The 18,907-nt window shown below is 39.9% G+C and overlaps 1 protein-coding gene across 1 annotated transcript in view; it reads left to right on the top strand.

The window, feature by feature from the left end:
• Nucleotides 1-18,907, top strand: part of ANKFN1 (ankyrin repeat and fibronectin type III domain containing 1) — a 434,680-nt gene that overhangs the window by 274,580 nt on the left and 141,193 nt on the right. The window contains exons 4-5 of the mRNA XM_053570655.1: nt 170-371; nt 2,658-2,868. Coding sequence (XP_053426630.1) covers nt 186-371; nt 2,658-2,868 — 397 coding nt within the window. The 5' untranslated portion in view covers nt 170-185. The remainder of the gene's footprint in view (nt 1-169; nt 372-2,657; nt 2,869-18,907) is intronic.

Below are 18,907 nucleotides of genomic sequence, written 5' to 3'. Positions count from 1 at the left end.
CCCTGGTTTTCAGCTTTCTCATCTACAACATGAAGAACTTCATCTCTGATGTTCTGATGATCTCTGAGGTTCCTTCCAGCTATAACACTGTGTCAGTATTCCAGAGGATAAAATGCTTCACCAACTTATAATTTTGTGATGTAAAAGCATCAAATTTTCCTCTTTGTAGGAACTGCCCTGTGAAAATGACTCAACAAATGCAGAATTTACATCTTTCTCAGTCAAAAAAACACAGTGCTCCATCATCTCCCAATGCTGCTAAACGTCTGTACAGGAACCTGTCTGAGAAGCTGAAGGGAAGCCACTCTTCGTTTGATGAGGCCTATTTTAGAACAAGAACTGATCGCCTGAGTCTCAGAAAGACCTCAGTGGTAACAGCACTCTTTTTTTTATTCTTGTATAGCTTTGATTTGTTCACTTATGTTTGGGTTTAAGGAGATGCTAAGATGATCCATGCTTACTTCAGAAGCTGATGCTTGCGATTTTATAAATGCCGCAATAGAGTCAGATGAGGCAGGAATTGCAACATCTGTGTTGTCAAAGTTTGAGTGATTGTGAGATGTTTTTCCCCTTCTTTTATCCTTTCCCTTTCTTTTCACTTAATTTTTATTTCACTAGTATACAAAAAAAAAAAATACTCAAATAATAGCAGTTTGACAAATATGGACTCTCAGATGAAACAGGCACTCTGACAGCTCCAGTGTTCATTCAAATAATAATATTAATATCATTGACTTCTTTCCTTTTTTTTTTTTTTATTGTTGGGGATTCATTGAGGGTACAATAAGCCAGGTTACACTGATTGCATTTGTTAGGTAAAGTCCCTCTTGCAATCATGTCTTGCCCCCAGAAGGTGTGACACACACCAAGGCCCCACCCCCCTCCCTCCATCCCTCTCTCTGCTTTTCCTCCCACAAGGCATTCAAAACAGAATTTAGGCAAAGAATTCATATATATTATATAATGAATAAGATGGCAGAGGGACAGGGAGGAAAGGAAAAAGAAAAATACTAGAAAAATAAAATATTGATGGTGATAATAAAAATATATATTTCAAAACCTAGGCAAATTATACACATACACATGTATATGTGTGTGTGTGTGTATGTATATATAACTGTAAGAAGTTAAGACATTTACTATTACATTTATCTTTGAGTTCTCAGATAGTCAAAGCAGAAAAGGAAATACAATTGCTTACAACATCCCATTAGGTGATAACTACAAATATATTAGTTCATCAGGAGAAACAGATATCTTCCTGCTGCTGACTTCCCTGGGCCCTGTCTATGTCACAGTGAATTATGTAACAGAAAATGGCATAAAAAATGGAACTGATGACATTACAGAGCATTTTCGTATAATAGTTCCTTATATTGGCCCTTGGTAAAAACTGAGGACATAGTATTAATATGCTCAGCAAGGGTATTTTTGCAAAGTATAATGGCACCATTTGTTTGCTTTTAAAAGAAGAAGCGAGTCCCATTTCCAGAGAGAAGCAAGCCAGAGTTTGCCAACAAAAGCTTGAAGGAGGAAATGACTTAAGAGTAAGAGTAAATATGGCACATGAGAAATTAGACATACTAAAAGTCAAAAACAAATACACAACTGTGGACAGGGCAGCATTTTAACTTTGAACTCATTTGTTTTCTAATATGTTTTCTCATTTCAAACTCATCTTCTGGGAGGGCTTGGCAGTGGTTAAGTTGCAGCCTAAGCATCAGAGGCTCTTCAATTTAGCAGATTGTGGACAAAACACTTCACCATTCAGCAGATTGATGGTAGTAAAGAGAATTGCATACCAAAATAACTCCATCCCCTGGGTCCCCATTGTCAAAACAAGCATTTGCATAACAGCTTCATATTTTCCTCAGATTTCAATTTTGTGTCATATACTCAGCTAAAACCCCCCTGCAGCCTTTGACAGGGGAAATCAGTTTGGGTGAGACTAAAAATAAAACTTGCCCACCTAAACGCTGGTCACTGAAAACTTCTGATGTTAATCAGGTGACCATATACTAGATTCAAATGAATGGTATGTCAACATTTTTAAAGACCAAACAACTCTTGGAGAAGATACCAGATAGATGTGCAAATAATATATGTGCCGATCTTCTCCTGTAAGCTACAGAGATGTGCATTGGAGAGAATTCCAGAGCTTTTAATCCTTTGGAATAAGTTTTCAAAGGAACCGTATTGTCTTTTGCTATTGTTTTCTATTGGTGATTTGCAGTCCATAAATATTCAGTAATTAAAGATTCTGAAAGGTCCTATAGGAAAATACTGCGGTTGCTTGGTTTAATCCAGTGTTTACCCAATTTATTTCCCCAAATGCTCTTTTCCTCGTAGACCACCTTTTAAATGACCTATTGATTGGTATTCCTCTGAAGCCTGGTTTGAGGAAAGATGATTATTGCTCTTATCTGAAACCTATTCATGCTTTACTGTGTTTTCTCAGTTCTTCTAAATATACTCTCTATTCAATGCCTACTAGAAATGGTAGAGGAAAGTTCTGATATAATACCTTGGGGACCTCACGACAAATTGCAGTTATACCTGTCAGTGGGCATGCAGTCTCCAACATTCAAAATAGCTAAAGCGCAAAGACACACTGGCCTGTGAAATGGTGCTAACCTGCTCTTCCTCTTCTGCTCCAGAATTTCCAGGGCAATGAAGCAATGTTTGAGGCAGTGGAACAGCAGGACATGGATGCCGTGAAGATCCTCCTGTATCAGTACACACCAGAAGAACTAGACCTCAACACACCCAACAGCGAGGGGTTGACTCCCCTGGATATCGCCATCATGACCAACAACGTGCCCATTGCGAAGATTCTCCTGAGGACAGGGGCCCGAGAGAGTCCACATTGTGAGTAAACCTGAGAATCGATGCACACGCTCTGAGAGCCAGACTTCAGCTCTGTGTCACCAAAATAGCCACTGCTGACTTTCAGAACAGGAACAGTTGACTAAGCATAGGCTCTGCAATCCTTTACATGTTTTCAGGGGCTTTCATGCAAGCAGTGACAGTGTTTATCAGTCTGAGCATCAAGTTCCATTATAAATAGAATATGCTGAATAGCACTGGAAAGGAGCCCACAAAGAACTTCCCCCTGAGAATTTTATCCTGACCTTCAAAATATGTGAGTTACATCAGGTAAGGATGTAGAATAGGAGGTATACATAGAAGAAGAGTGAGCATCCGTGTGTCTATGTCTCTATATCCACAGCCCGTGTAGTGTCTTCCTTCCTTCACTTATTCACTCAACAAACACTGAGTGCAGGGCACTATTCTATGTAAACAAGAAAAAAATCCCTCTTCTCATAGCACTTAGATACTAGTGGAGGAGACATCCAATAAGCAAGTAAATAGATAAACTCAAATTGTTTAAATGTTATAAATAAAGTAAAATGGATGAGTGGCTAGAAATTGATGGGGAAGGGACTATTTTAAATAGAATTGGTACCTATTGACCAAACTCTCCCCAGTCTCTGGTAACCACTGTTCTATCCTTTGCTTCTATAATGTCAACTCTCTTTTTTTAATTCCATCTTTGAGTGAGATCATGCCATGTTGGTCTTTCCATGCCTGGTTTATTTCACTTAACATGGTATCCTCCAGGTTCTTCTATGTAGTTGCAAATAGAGGGATTTCATTCTTTGTTATGGTTAAATAGTATTCCATGGTGTATATATACCACATTTACTTTATTCATCTGTTGGTAGACACTTAGGCTGATTCCACTGCTTTGCTATTGTGAATAGCCTGCAATAAACGTGGGAGTGTGGGGCTCTCCTTTGACATACCGTTTAAGTCCCTTTGGAGATATACCCAGTAGTAGTAGGATTTCTGGATCATATGGAAGTTCTGCTTTTAATTTTGACAATTACATAGGAGGAATAATGTCTGGCATTTTGTTTCACAGCAGGGTGATAAAGGTTAAAGTAAGTTATTCTATACTACGGAATAGCTGGATAGATATTCTCTTAAATATTCTCACCACAAAGAAACATTAATACAGTAGAACCTCTGTAGTTGACCCCCTCCCTATATTGACCACCTTCCTTAAGTTGACCTAATTTTCATAGACCAGACATGCACCACATGTACATATCAGTACAGTAGGCCTAGTGCCTTATGTTGACCACCTTTGGGTGTTGACCAGTTTGTTACAGTCCCTTGGGTGGTCAACTCAAACAGGGGTTCTACTGCAATAAATGCATGAAGTGACAGACACACTAAATCCCCCAATTTCATCATTATCTAGCATATGTGTACACCAAAACAAATTGCACCCCCCAACTACATGCAAGCAATTAACAAGCAATAATAAACAAATAAACTAATAAATAAATAGGGTTGGGCAAGAAGAGCCGATTCTTGCTGTGGGGATATTTGAGTTGAGTTCTAGATGCTATAAAGGAAGGAGTCATGAGAAGATATGGGGCCAAACTGTGGGCAGAGTGAACAGAAAACACAAAGATGCCAAGGCAGGCAGAGGGCACTCACGTTCTGGAAGAACAAGAAATGGGACTGACATTTCCTCCTTGGCTCCAGCTCACATGGCTGAGGAAGATGTAACCCGGACCAGATGGCAGGTCTTCAGACGCTAGTGTTTAACTTTGCTGAGTATGGTGGGAAGGCGAGAGAGCAGCTTGGGCAGGTGAATGGCATGTTCTGCTTTCCATGAAAAGATCGCTGCAGTGCCCTGCGGGGACTAGACAATGGAGAGGCAATTGTGCAACTGGAAATCCCAGTTAGGAGACTATTTCCGAGGTCCGGGAGATGGATACCAGTTGCGTAGACAACCATGGCAGTGATGCTGGACAGTGGTAGAATTCTGGATATATTTTTTAATGGTTTTGTTAAGATATAATTCACAGGGCCTGTAATTCTAGCACTCTGGGAGGCTGAGGTAAGGGGATTGCTTAAGCCCAAGAGTTTGAAGTTGCTGTGAGCTAGGACATCACAGCACTCTACCTTGGTCAATAGAATGAGACTCTACCTGAAAAAAAAAAAGGAAAAAGAAAAGATATAATTCATATATCATATAATTTACCCATTAAAGAGTATAGATTCACCAGTTTTTAGTATATATATGCACAGAGCCGGGCAGCTATCACCACAGTCAGTTTTAGAACTTCTTCATCACCCCCACAGGAAGCCCTATAACCTCTGACTGTCACTCACCAACCTCCCCACTCTTCCCAGCCCTAGGCAGTCACTAATCTGCTTTCTATTTCATTCACTAAATTTGCCTATTCTGGACATTTCAGACAAGGGAATCACATCATATATGGTCATTTGTGAATGGCTTCTTTCTGGATGTATTTTGAAATAGAGCTGATAGCACTTGCCCTGGGGCCAAGGGCAGACCCCTCCCAGGAGCAGATGGGATAATGTCATGCAGCCCTCCCCAGTGCCAGGCACTAGTCTGAGCACTTTACATGGATTGACTCCTATAATCCTCACAACTTTATGAGGTAGGTACTCACATTCCCCTCGGTGCAAACCCTCTGACCCAATGACCACAATGGCTGTGAGCCACAGATTTTATGTTTCCTAAAAGAAAAAAAGTAAACCCATCAAACTGTTAGTTTCACTAATACTGATTCACTTACTTCCAAGTGGTAAGACGCAGAAGGCTGAAAGAGAAGCAAGCAAATATATAATTAGAGGTCACATCTCTGCTCCTACATTTTATAAACCACTACCACCCAAAGACTAGGTACAGAGGCAGATCCTTATATCAGAAAATTCCTTATTTTAAAAATGCTAAGCTCACCACATCCATGTCAGAGAGTGAGGATTTGGGTTCAGGAGGATTTGAACTTTTCAACAGAGCTCCACAGTTACCATGCTGCTCCTTGTTAGTGGAAATGGGGGATATGGAGCGATGGACAAATAAGGATGAAATAAATTATAAAGGCATCTTTGCTGCCTTCTTATTTATTCTGCAATAATATGTGTCCCAAAGATCCAGTGAGAAAGGGCTGGAGAGAGAATCAGAGGCTCTGAGCATGGAGAATGCAGACTGAGCTCCTTTCTATAGGAACAAGGAGACCATTCATCCAGATGTGGCCACGGCCATCCTGCACAGGGCTGGATGAAACATTAGTCCTACTTACCTGAGACACTACAAAGAATTCTGCATTTTCCATGAAAACAGTAAGACTCTCAAAGCCCCCCGTGCATAATTAAACCTCCATAAAAGAACTCAAGGACTAAATACCTACTTAAACCAAAAACAAATTTGTTTAAGAGATCCCTGGTTGCCCACGTTCCCTCCGGGATGACAACCATGTTACCATCACAATGTTGTAAAGGACGGACAGTGGGAGATAAACCCAGGTTTCAGTCTCCAGGAAACAGGACACCTAAAGCACCACGGCCACCCAAGAACTCAAAGGGATAGCACCACATATAGACACACACTTGTGTAAAAATGGCAAAGGAATATTGCCCGTGAGCCTACACAGTTTCCACAGATGTTATCTCTGCTTTTCACACTAACCCTGCAGGGTGATGTTATTAACTGCATTTTGAAGAGGAGGAATTTGTGATTGTGAGAAGTAAAGTGGTCAAAAGTCACACGTCCAGCAGATGAATAGGGGTATCAAGGACTCCAGCCCGAGTCTGGGGGACACCAACAGCCAAGATCCTCCTGCAGAAATGTACTGCCTTTCTAAACAATATGTATGAGGGCTGTGGCCTCGTTCCCTTTGTACTGTTTGCTAAAATCCTATGGTGTATTTCTCAGTTCTCTTGTGTGCACTAAGGCATTGGCCCTGTAGGAGAGAGGCAAGATGGAAGAACACGATATTTTCAGGGATTTTTAATTCACTTTATAGATCAGGTAGGAAAGCAATAGAATTGCTTCTGTGTGTGACAATGAGCCAACCCAGGAGAAAAACCACAGTCTGTCAGCCAGAGCAGGACAAGCAAGCACCTGGTGCAAACTGCCCCCCAGAAGCTGAGGAAGGATAGAAGAGAAGAAAAATAATGCTGAGGCCTTGAGTTCTAGAGCATTTAATACTCGTGAAAATGCTTTTGGCTGCATCATCTCACTTGATTTTCACAACTGACTTGTAGGGTGCACGTTATTTTCCTCATTTTTATCAATGAAGAAACTGGAATTTAAAAAGTCAAGTAGTTCATCCAACATGACAAGACTAATAGGTGGTAGATGGGGTCACAATTTGAAACAGATCTTCAGCATTAAAGGGCTTTGCTGTTGGTGGGAGAGCTTTGGCACACTCACTGGGAGCAGAGTAGCTGCTCAATCCCTTCCTTCCCTGGCTCCCATCTGCTCCTCTCCTAATGATGGTCAAGTGCATATTTCAAAGCAGAGGAGGTTAAGCTTACAGGGTTTCCAATAAGCTTAATTTTGTCTTTATCCCATGTATTCCCCTCTGTAAACTAACCCAATACTCTTTCCACAATGCCAATCGAGGATCCGAACACGATTCCAAAGAAAGTCCTCTGCAATTCTCCCCATTTCTTAACAAAAGTCACAGTGCCACAGCGGGTTTAGGGACTTGACTCCTAAGTTATTGACCAAGTCTGTCTTCCTGTCTTTAGTGCTTCAGTCCCAGAGCTCTACAGAAGGCTCAACAATGCACATTTCTTTATTCATAGGAAAAGGCCTGCATCCAAAGAACTTCCTTGCAGACTGGTGCGCTGAGCTTAGGGAAAAGGCACAGAGTCTGCCAGACTGCAACTGAGGAAGACGGTGTGCAGAGGCAGCACAGGACACCCATGGCTATGCCGAGGGTCATGTCATATATTTAGGATCCCAATCACTGTGACTCACGCTCTGCTGTGTAACTGCTCTCTGAGAAACACTTGTCTCTGTCTCTAAAAGCCCCTAGTCATAAACCCTTCCCTTCTTCTAACTAACTCATATCCTACCCTCATCTTCAAATTGCAGTTCAACAGACTCCGGCAGGAATTTGCTGAATCATCTGTGACAGCCCTGCCTTTCTGAGGCTGCCATTTATTTGGCTTCTTAAGGCTGTTCTTTGGCGATGTCTACCATGTTGCAAATATGGTTACTCATGAGACCCCAGTAACTAGCACATAGTAGATGCTCAGAAAATTTTAGTTGAAAGTTGAACCTTTCTGATAGCCCCATCTACACTGTTAGAGGTCACAGACGTTGAGCTGTAGTGTCCACACACGTGTATAGGCTTTAGGTGTGTGGTGGACGTGCAGGTGCATTCAGACACACAATGTATGGGGAAAAGCCTTTAAATCTTTCAGTAATATAAACTTCGGGGTATCTTTTGTTGCTGCTGGGGCTGTTGCTGTTTTCCAGGCATTGCTGCAGAACTTGGCTGTAAATGTCAGCTGTTTATTTTTATTTTTGCACTGTTTAATAATATGGATGGGTAAGAATGGTGAAATGAATATTCCTCCGTTGTAGTCTTTCCGCCTATCCCGTTAGCAGCACTCTGCATCCCTCCAGGCCCTCTCCACCCCTCTGCATTTCTTGGTGAATGCCTCCCTCTCACCTTCGGTCCAACGCTGCATGTGGAACTAGGACATGTCACTCAGGGCTTGTCACGTCCAGTTATCTCATGACATGTGAATGCAGAGTTGCTGTCATTTGAGTACGGTGCAGACGCCAGGGTTATAACATGGGCAGCCTTGTCCGGATGCCCCACTTGTTTCTGCAGTCGTCAGGGGTTGGTGTGGATGCTGGGACTGGTTCAGGCCATGTCTGAGAGGTGTGACTGTAAACTAATGAGGCTGGCTTTATGTAAACAAACACACTCTAAAGTCTACAATCCCAGCGAATGTTATCCTTCAACACAGTCCTCCTGGGAGACCCCACACTTGCTCCAACAGGGCTGCCATTGCTCTAAACACTTTTGGGATTGTCCTCAGAGTTGGTTTATGAGAAAATCTGACTTGTTGCTTAGAGTCACACCTGATTTTTGTTCCAAAACAGCATTGCCCAGCGTCGTCACCCTCTATGTTCAACAGACTTGGCCTCAAATGATTTAGAGAGGTTTCCTGAAATCAAATCCACCCTCAAAGGCCAAAGATTTGCAGCCATTAAGAATATGTAAAGAACAAGCCTTAGACAGGTCTCTAGATTAAGCCCCAGATATTTTTATCTGTTTTTTTAAATAGGGGTATAGATCTTCACCCTGCCTTACAAACCTGTTCCTCAAACTTTATTTTATACCATGCAACCTTCACCCCCACTGGCCTCCATTCTGCTCCTTGAATGCGCCAAATTATCTTGCCACAGGGCCTTTGTGCTAGCTGTTGCCTCTACTTGGAATGCATGAATGCTTTTAATTTTAAACATCACACGACCACCTCCTTCTTAACATTCGTATTTCCACTTAAATGTGACATCTTCAAAAGACACGTTCTGTGGCCACCAACTCCAAAGTCTAAAAGCATAATTGATCACATCACTCCATTGTCATTTTCTACACAACACTTCTCACAATTTTTCTCTGTGTTTTTATTTGCTTTTCTGTCTCCCCTGCATTGGAATGTAAACTCCACAAGAGCAAGACCTGTCTATATCATTCGTCACTGAATCCCCAGCAAACAGAAGGCACTCAATAAATATTTGTTTAATTGAATTGAATGAATCCCAAGCCTATTTATTTTGAATAGTGTGAATCCATTATTTCTTTTTTTTTTTTTTTTGTAGAGACAGAGTCTCACTGTACCGCCCTCGGGTAGAGTGCCGTGGCATCACACGGCTCACAGCAACCTCTAACTCTTGGGCTTACGCGATTCTCTTGCCTCAGCCTCCCGAGCAGCTGGGACTACAGGCGCCCACCACAACGCCCGGCTATTTTTTGTTGCAGTTTGGCCGGGGCTGGGTTTGAACCCGCCACCCTCGGTATATGGGGCCGGCGCCCTACTCACTGAGCCACAGGCGCCGCCCAATGAATCCATTATTTCTTATAAAGAGAAAGATTTTATGAAATATCAAGAGAATTGGCTTTTTTTTTTACTTTTCCAAATAATTATTTAAATATCAGGTGGCCACAGGCTAAGTTCCAGTCACTTGTTCAAGAGTTGATAGTTATATTTCCTTGATTTTTGAATTCTAAAATATTTAATTGACAAATGGAAGTTTCCATGTATTCAAGGTGCACAATGTTATGATTTGATATGTTTATATACTGTGTAATGATTGTTACAATCAAATTAATTAAAACATCCATCACCAATCATGCTGTATATTAGCCCTTCAAAGCTTGTTCATCTTATAGCTGAAAGGTTGTACCCTATAATCAATATCTTCCCATTTCCCGCACCCCCCCCCAACCCCAGCCCATGGCAACTACAATTCTACTCTCTGCTTTTATGAGTTTACAGTATTTATCTTTTTGTGTCTGGCTTATTTTACTTTGTTGGGGGTGGGGGGGGTTGTTTTGTCTTGAGGGGTTCTTTTAGTTTTTTTGCTTTTGTTTTTTGTTTTGTTTTTTGAGAGAGTCTCACTCTGTCACCCTGCATAAGCGCCATGGTGTCAGAGCTCACAGCAACCTCAAACTCTTGGGCTCAAGAAATCCTCTTGCCTGAGTCTCCCCAGTATCTGGGACCACAGACACCCACCACAATATCCAGCTTGTTCTTCTATTTCTGGTGGAGATGAGGTCTTGCTCTTGTTCAAGCTGGTCTCCAACTCTTGAGCTCAAGCAATCCACCCGCCTCTACCTCCCAGAGTACTAAGATTACAGGAGTGAGCCACAGAGCCCAGACTCAGATTATTTTACTTCAAATGACATCCTCCAAATTCATCCATATTGTTACAAATTTTTTTTTTTTTTTTTTTTTTTTTGCAGTTTATGGCCAGGGCTGGGTTTGAACCCGCCACCTCCAGTATATGGGGCCAGCGCCCTACTCCTTTGAGCCACAGGCGCCTCCCTGCAAATAATTTTTAAATATATATGCAACACAGCATATCTTCTCTTTATCAAAATTAAGACATTATAAAGTTAAAAGATGTTTTTGACAGTCCACACAACTCATCCCTGAACAGCTATTTCTCACGTACACACTCACAATCTAGGTTCCCATCCCTAAATTCTCATCCCCAATTTAACCATTTACTATATTTTAGAGGGTATCCAGACTTTTCCCTATAAGTTTTAACACTCAACAAATACACAATAATAGCAACAACAGAAAAATAAAAAAAGTTGCTGCAGCTTTTAAATTAAATCCTTAGTAGAGACTAAAAATTAAATTTCTGGAGCCAGAGAAATCTGGTTTCAGATCCTACATCTGACATTTTGTAGTTATTGAAAAATTCCTTAACCTCTCTGTGCCTTTATCTCTTCATTTGTAAAATGGAGATAATAATTGCATATACTTATATGATACAAGTTTAGCTACCCAAAAACAGCAGCTGAAAATAACAAGGTTTTCAAGGGTCAGGAATCTGGGAAAGACTTTAGCTATATAGTCTAGGTCAAGGTACCCCTAAGATTGCTGTCGTGTTGAGGCTCGTTCGAGCTAGTCATAGTGGCTACTGGCACTAGTCCTACATTCCTGATACCTGGGACTCTACATACGACTGCTCCATAACATGGCAGTTGGCTTCCCCCAAAGAAAGAGAGACCAAAGGGAAAGAGCGAAGGGGAGGGGAAGGGAAGGGAGGGGAGGGGCGAGGAGAGGAGAGGAGAGGAGGGGAGAGGGGAGGGGAGGAGAGAAGAAGAGAGGAGAGGAGAGGGGAGGGGCGGGGAGAGGAGAGGGAGGAAGAAGAGGAAGAGGAAGAGGAAGGTACGGAGGGTAGGCAAGGGGAGGGAAAAGTAGAGGAGGGAAGGAGAGGGGCGGGGAGGAGAGAGAAACCAACCAAGGTGGTAGCAGCAATGTCTTTTAAAACCTAGTCTCAGAAGGGACATACTGTGTCATTTGTGGGGAATTCTCTTGATCACACAGACCAACCCTGGCACGGTGTAGAAGGGACTAAACAAGGGCATGATTAACAGCAGTCAGAGGTCTCAGAGGCCTTCTTCAGGACTGGTTACCACACTACCTGCCTAGGATTATTGGGAACTAAATGGAATAATACCCTTAAAATATTCCTCACATTGCCTGGCACATTAAATGGTCAAAAAAATCCTTAACCAACATAACTCTCAAAAACAAAATAACAATCTGAGAGTTTCTGGTAAAGAATTTAAATATTTTACCCATCATTTGTATAGTCTGTGTTGGAAAACACCGCCGAATGTAAACACTTTTTAAAGTTTGTTATAAAGCTTACACTGGCCAACACAGAAACCACTAGCCACATTTGACTGTCAGATACTTGAAATGTGTCTGTTCTGTTAAACAATGGAGAATACGGAGGCCAGAGATGAAACCATACAGGGACAGTCAATTGATTTTCAACAAAGCTGCCAAGAAAACACAATGGGAAAAGAATCGACTCTTCAATAAATGGTATTGGGAAAACTGGGAAATCCACATGCAGAAGAATGAAGTTGGGCTCTTATTTCATACCATATACAAAAATCAACTCAAAATTGATTAAAGACTTAAATATAAGACAGGAAATTGTAAAACTACTAGAAGAAAACATAAGGGAAAAACTACATGACATTGATCTAGGCAATAAATGTTTTTGCATATAACCGTAAAACAGTGATTCTCAACCTTCCTAATCCCGCAATCCTTTAATACAGTTCCTCATGTTGTGGTGACCCCCCAACCATAAAATTATTTTTGTTTCTACTTCATAACTATAATTTTTCTTCTGTTATGAATCATAATGTAAATACCTGATATGCAGGAGACCCCCAAAGAGGTCACGACCCACAGGTGAAGAATCACTGCCCTAAAGACTCAGGCAACAAATGAAAAAATGGGTAAATGGATTACATCAAACTAAAAAGCTTTTGCCCAGCAAAGAAAATCACTAATAGCGTGAAGAGACCACTTATGGGTTGGGAGATAATATTTGCAAGCCATACATCCAATAAAAGATGTCCCAAAAATGTAAAGAACTCAAATCATTCAATAGGAAGAAGACAAATAAACCCAATAAAAATTTGGCAAGGAACCTGAATAGATATTTTTCAATTGAAGGCATACAAATGGCCAACAGATATATGAAAAACTGCTCAACATCTCTAATCATTAGGAAAATGCAAATTAAACCACAGTAAAATATCCTCCCACATCTGTCAGAATGATAATTATCAAAAAGACGAAAGGTAAGGATTGGTGAGTAGATGGAGAAAAAGGAACTCTGTACACTCTTTACGGGAATGTAGATTAGTACAACAGTTATGGAGAACTGTATGAAGGTTCCTCAAAAAACCAAAAATAGAATTACCATATGATCCAACAATCCCACTTCTGGGTATCTACCTAAAAGATCAGAATTCAGTTTGTCAAAGAAATGTCTGTACTCTCATATTTATTGATTCTATAATAGCTAAGTTTTAGAATCAAACTAAGTATCCATCAACAGATGAATAGCTAAGGAATATGGTGTTTATGTACATACAATGGAATACATTTTGCCTTAAAAAAGAAGGAAATGCTATCATTTGCAACAACATAAATGGAATTGGAAACATTATGCCAAGTGAACTAAGCCGGGCACAGAACTCAGATACCTCATGTTCTCACTTACATGCAGCACCTAAAACAATTGAACTCTTAGAAGCCCAGAGTAGAAGCTGGTTACAGAGGATGGGGTGGGGGACCTCCAGAAAATGTGGAGATAATGGTGGGAAGGCAGAAAAAAATCAGACAGGAAGGGTAAGGTTTTTTAAAATTTATTTTATAGTATGGTGAACATAGTTACTAACAGTATACCATACTTTTCAAAGTTGCTAAATGAGTACATTTCAAATGTTCTCACCACAAATAAATGATATGCATTCGAGGTGATGGATATGTTAGTTTGATTTAGTTATTCCGCATTGTATTTACAAATCATAACACCACTTTTACTCCCATAAACACATGAAATTATAAATTATTAATTTATAATAAAATAAAATTTAAAAAAAATTTGCCTAGTGCAAATTGAAATGTGTTACAGATGTAAAATTTACACTAGCTTTCAAAGGCTTAATGCCAAAAAGCATATAAAATAGGAAACTAATAATTTTTATATTGATTATGTGTTGAAATGATAACCTTTTTGATATATTGAGCTAATGAAAATATTATTAAAATTAATTTCACCAGCCAGGCGCAGTGGCTCATGCCTGTAATCCTAGCACTCTGGGAGGCCAAGGCAGGCGGAATGCTTGAGCTCAGGAGTTTAAGACCAGCCTGAGCAAGAGTAAGACCTCATCTCTACTAAAAACAGAAAAACTAGCCAGGCATGGTGGTGCACATGTATTGTCCCAGCTCCTGGGGAGGCTGAGGCAAGAGGATTTCTTGAGCCCAAGAGTTTGAGATTGTTGTGACCTATCATGACACCTGGGCACTCTACCCTGGGTGACAGAGTGAGAGTCTGTCTCAAAAGAAAGTTAATTTCACCTATTTCTTTTGGTTTTTATAATGTTGCTCCTATGAAATTTAAAATGATGTATCTCACACTATGTATCTATGGATAGTGCTGAACATATTGGCAGAAGACATGATTATCTTATTTGACACTTAAATCCCCTATAGTGCCATTGGGTAATACAGGATTTCCTAAAATAATTCACTTGAGTCTTTTGTGCATTTGTTTTAGAAAAGATGTCCATTTGTCCCTTTGAGTTTTGGCAGGAAGTCTCACTCTGTGTCATTTGTTCTGTTTTGTTTTGTTTTGTTTTTTTATGAGACTATCACTCTGGTTTCTTAAGGAATCACCACTTACTTTGAGAATCTATATTCTGCTGGAAAACCCCAGAACCCTCTATTCCAGTGTAGAAAGTTCTATAAGAGAAGAATGTTCCTCAGTAATTAAAATGAAATATTTAATCTTTGTATCTCTAAAACCTTTGTAGAACCACACTCTCAAAATCTTTGAAAACTCTTGAAAATAGGACAAGTAGGGGCCAAAGTGAGTTTTGAGTTCTGAACCTTAACAAGACAAGTATATTGGAACTTATCTTTTGAGTCCTTTTGGTATAAAGGTTATTGAATTTAAAATATTTAAGTATTAGAATGTTTCTATATGTAAATATTACTCCTTTGGACATTCCTACCTTGTAAGGTTGTTAGAAGGTTATCACTTACATTCAGCCAAGATAAATTTTCTTAACTTCCATTTTTGGTTGCCCAGAGGATATTGGCTTACAATGCAAGGATTATACCTAAGCAACCTTATTTTCTCCTTTGAAATAACAGATAGGGTTGAAATTGATATCCCTTATTAGTATATACTTCTAAATAGTAACTAGCATGGAAAATTTTCATTTGAGCAAAGATTTTTGATAGAACATAGAGCTATTTTATAAAACAACTATTGCTTTATTTTGTGTGACTCAAAGAGAGCCTTCTATGTAAAGATTATCACCGTTCATTTATTACAACTTGTGAGACAGTTGGCTATTATTATACCCATTTTGCAGTTGGCTATTATTATACGCATTGAGCTCAATATGGCAGATTAACTGGTTAGGGTCACACATTTATAAGGGGCAGTGCTTGAGCGACAGGACCCAAACGCCCTCTTACCACATTGCCTCCACTTTGGAAATACAGTCATACACTGTACAAAGTTTCGACCAATAGCTGATTGCCTGAAAGTGACCCTGAAAGATGATAATGAAGCTGAAAAATTCTTATCACCTAGTGACATAGTAGCCATTGATGGTGATGCTGGTGTGAGCAAATCGCCAGTTGTAAGGACATGTAGCACATGCAATTATGTGGAGTCCATAATACTTGAAAATGATAATAAACAACTGTGCGACTGGTCTGTATATTTCCTATGCCATACTTCTTAAGGTTATTTTAGAGCGTGTCCCTCTACTCATATGTATATATAACAAAAACATGTTAACTGTAAAACAGCCACAGGCTGGTCCTCCAGGCGGCATTCCAGAAGGAGGCGTCACTGTCATGGTAGATGACAGCTCCATGCCTGTTAGTGCCTCTGAAGGTCTTGCAGTGGAATAAGATGTGGAGGTGGAAGACAGCGCTGATCAGACCCTGCGTAGGCCTCAGATGACATGTGTGTTTGTGTCTCAGTTTTTAACAAAAACATTGAAAGAGTGAAAAAAAAAAAAGAATCAATAAAAAATTTTAAAAATAGAAAAATCTTCTAGAACAAGGTACAAAAAATATGTTTGTACTACACAGTGTATTTGTGGCTTAAACTAACTGTTATTACAAAAGACCCAAAAAGGTTTTTTTTTTTAATTTTAAAGTTTATAAAGTAAAAATGTTAGAATAAGCTTGTTAAAATAAGCTAAGTTTAATTTATTATCATAGATAGAAAAATATTTTTATAAATGTTGTGTAGACTAAGTGTTTATAGCTCCTATAGCAGCGCATAGCCATGTCCCACTTCTCCACACTCACTCACCACTCACTCACTCATCTGGAGCTGTTTCCAGTCCTGCAAGTTCCATTCATGGCAAGGACCCTATGCAGATACACCACTTTTTATCTCTTATAACTGTATTTTCACTGTATCGTTTCTTTTCTTTTTCTTTTCTTTTCTGTCTTTTTTTTTTTTGAGACAGAGTCTCATGTCACCCTTGATAGAGTGCTGCGGCGTCACAGATCACAGCAACCTCAAACTCTTGAGCTTAAACAATTCTCCTGCCTCAGTCTCCCAAGTACTGGGACTACAGGCACCTGCCACAACTCCTGGCTAATTTTTGTATTTTTTTGTCATAGTTGTCACTGTTGTTTAGCAGGCCTTGGCCAAGTTCGAATCCACCAGCCCCAGTATACGTTGCTGGCGCCCTCACCACTGACCCCAGGCGCTGAGCCCACTCTTTATCTTTTCTATGTTTACAAATGTTCAGATACAAACATACTTGCCATTGTGTTTCAATAGCCTTCGGTTTTCAATACAGTAACATGCTGTACCAGTTTGTGCCTAGGAGTCATAGCTCTACCACATTGCCCAGGTGTTCAGTAGGTCACAGCGTCCAGCTCTGTGTTAAATACTCTCTATCATGCTGCCGCAGGGATAAAATCACCTAACAGCACATTTCTCAGAACATGTACCTATCATTATGAAATCCATGATAAGATAAGAAAGCACATGTCAGCTCAGGGCAAGGAAACTCTTTAAAATTTGGAGTTATGTAAAGAAGGACAGAGCCACACCCGTAAGCAGTGAGTCCCCTCATGATGAAAATTACACAGGGCCAAGGGTGCCCTAGGAAGAGGGCTCTGAGGTTTGTTGCAAAGAATCCTTCTAACTCTGCAATTAAGTGATGATCTCAATGCCTCATTTTTCTCATGATTAAAAATAAAGGGAAATACTCATAATAACGGAGAAGCCATTGTTAAATTGAAAAATGGCATAGTTAGAAATGGGCAGATGTGTCCTTTTTTTTTTTTCAAACAAACTAAATGAATTGTTCCCTACAAGCCTCAACTAAAAAAAAAAAAAAAAAAGAAAATTAGTTTACTTTTTTAACCTTCATTATGTTTTCAACTTTAAGCACTTGTTCAGCAATTGCAGGGCAAAGTTAACAGTAAGAAGCTGGCAATCCATAGGTTAGATTCAGACGGTGAAGAAAATCTGTTCAGTCCCTGATCATTATTTATCTCAGGATTTAAACAGTAACCGTAATTGTATTCTTTGAACACCAAGTTCCTGCCCCACTCCCCACCCCTGTCCCGTAGTTAATTAGCTGGGCAGGTCTTATAACAAATACCCACTCAGAAGCACTGGGTGGTAGAAATGCTGTTGATAATTAAACACCACAATAGCACGGAGCCTATTTCAGGAGCTGCTGAGTGGTCTAGCCCCAGCCGAAGTGCTTACCACACACTCACAGACCCTCCATTGTGCTGGCCGGGCCTGCTCACAGAGATAGCTGCTCAGCTGGACAAGGGACCAACAAAAATGAGAGAAAAGACCAAATCTTGCAAAAGGATCAGGAGCACTGGACTTGAAGAGAAGGTATCTTATGGGTGAAAGTAAAAGGGGAGTGGACCCAAGAAAAAGAGAAGTGGATGGGCAGGAAAATACATGATAAAATAGACATAGCCTTTCTAAATGCAACCAACCAGCTGAAATGAATTCACTGATCTCCTACCGAACAGCAATTCAAGAATTGCAATATATAAATGATAGGTTGATTTGTATTCCATTTGGTTTAGAGAAAGTTCACTGAGTTCTTTAAGGTTTTTAATAACATTTTGGATAAGTCATTCCACCTCCCTGAATCTCAGTTTTTTCATCTTTAAAATAAGGAGGTTGAAAAAGTTCCCATTTTGGGGATGCAAAAGTAGGAATGGGCCTCCCAGAACAATTTTCAAGGTGTCAAAAAAGCATAAGCTCTCTCACTGTTACTCAAGATAAAACTATGCATTCTAATATAATTACCATATTCACTTCCTTCTGCCTGAAATATACTAACTCAATTTGTTAAGCTGATTGTTTCATTATAACCAGATGCTTCTATCAGCAGTTATAGGTATCATTAATAATTGGGAGAAACACAATTACTTTATAAGTCAGCTGGTTTAGTAAGCAAAAAAAAAATAATCTTTCAAAAGAGAGTGTTTTATTAAGCTCTTAAAAAGCACATAGAAAAATAAAAAAAGTTTGCCTGGTGAAGTGGTTGGAAGCCATTGGTTCCGTCAGAGCCTCTCTAGCTTGTCCATATAATTACTTCTAACAACAGAGTATAAGGGGCACTTGGGGACATAACCAGAAAAGAGGGATCAATTTCTATAAAGTTATTTTTTTCAAAATCTCCAATCTTCTAAAAAATTTTCCATTCTCCTCCATAATAGAACTGTTTAATTTGCAACGAATGTGATTTCGTCTAAACCGCAT

The sequence above is a fragment of the Nycticebus coucang genome, chromosome 18 (genome assembly GCF_027406575.1).
Source record: "Nycticebus coucang isolate mNycCou1 chromosome 18, mNycCou1.pri, whole genome shotgun sequence".
NCBI lineage: Eukaryota > Metazoa > Chordata > Mammalia > Primates > Lorisidae > Nycticebus > Nycticebus coucang.
This window is presented reverse-complemented; position numbering and strand designations above follow the sequence as displayed.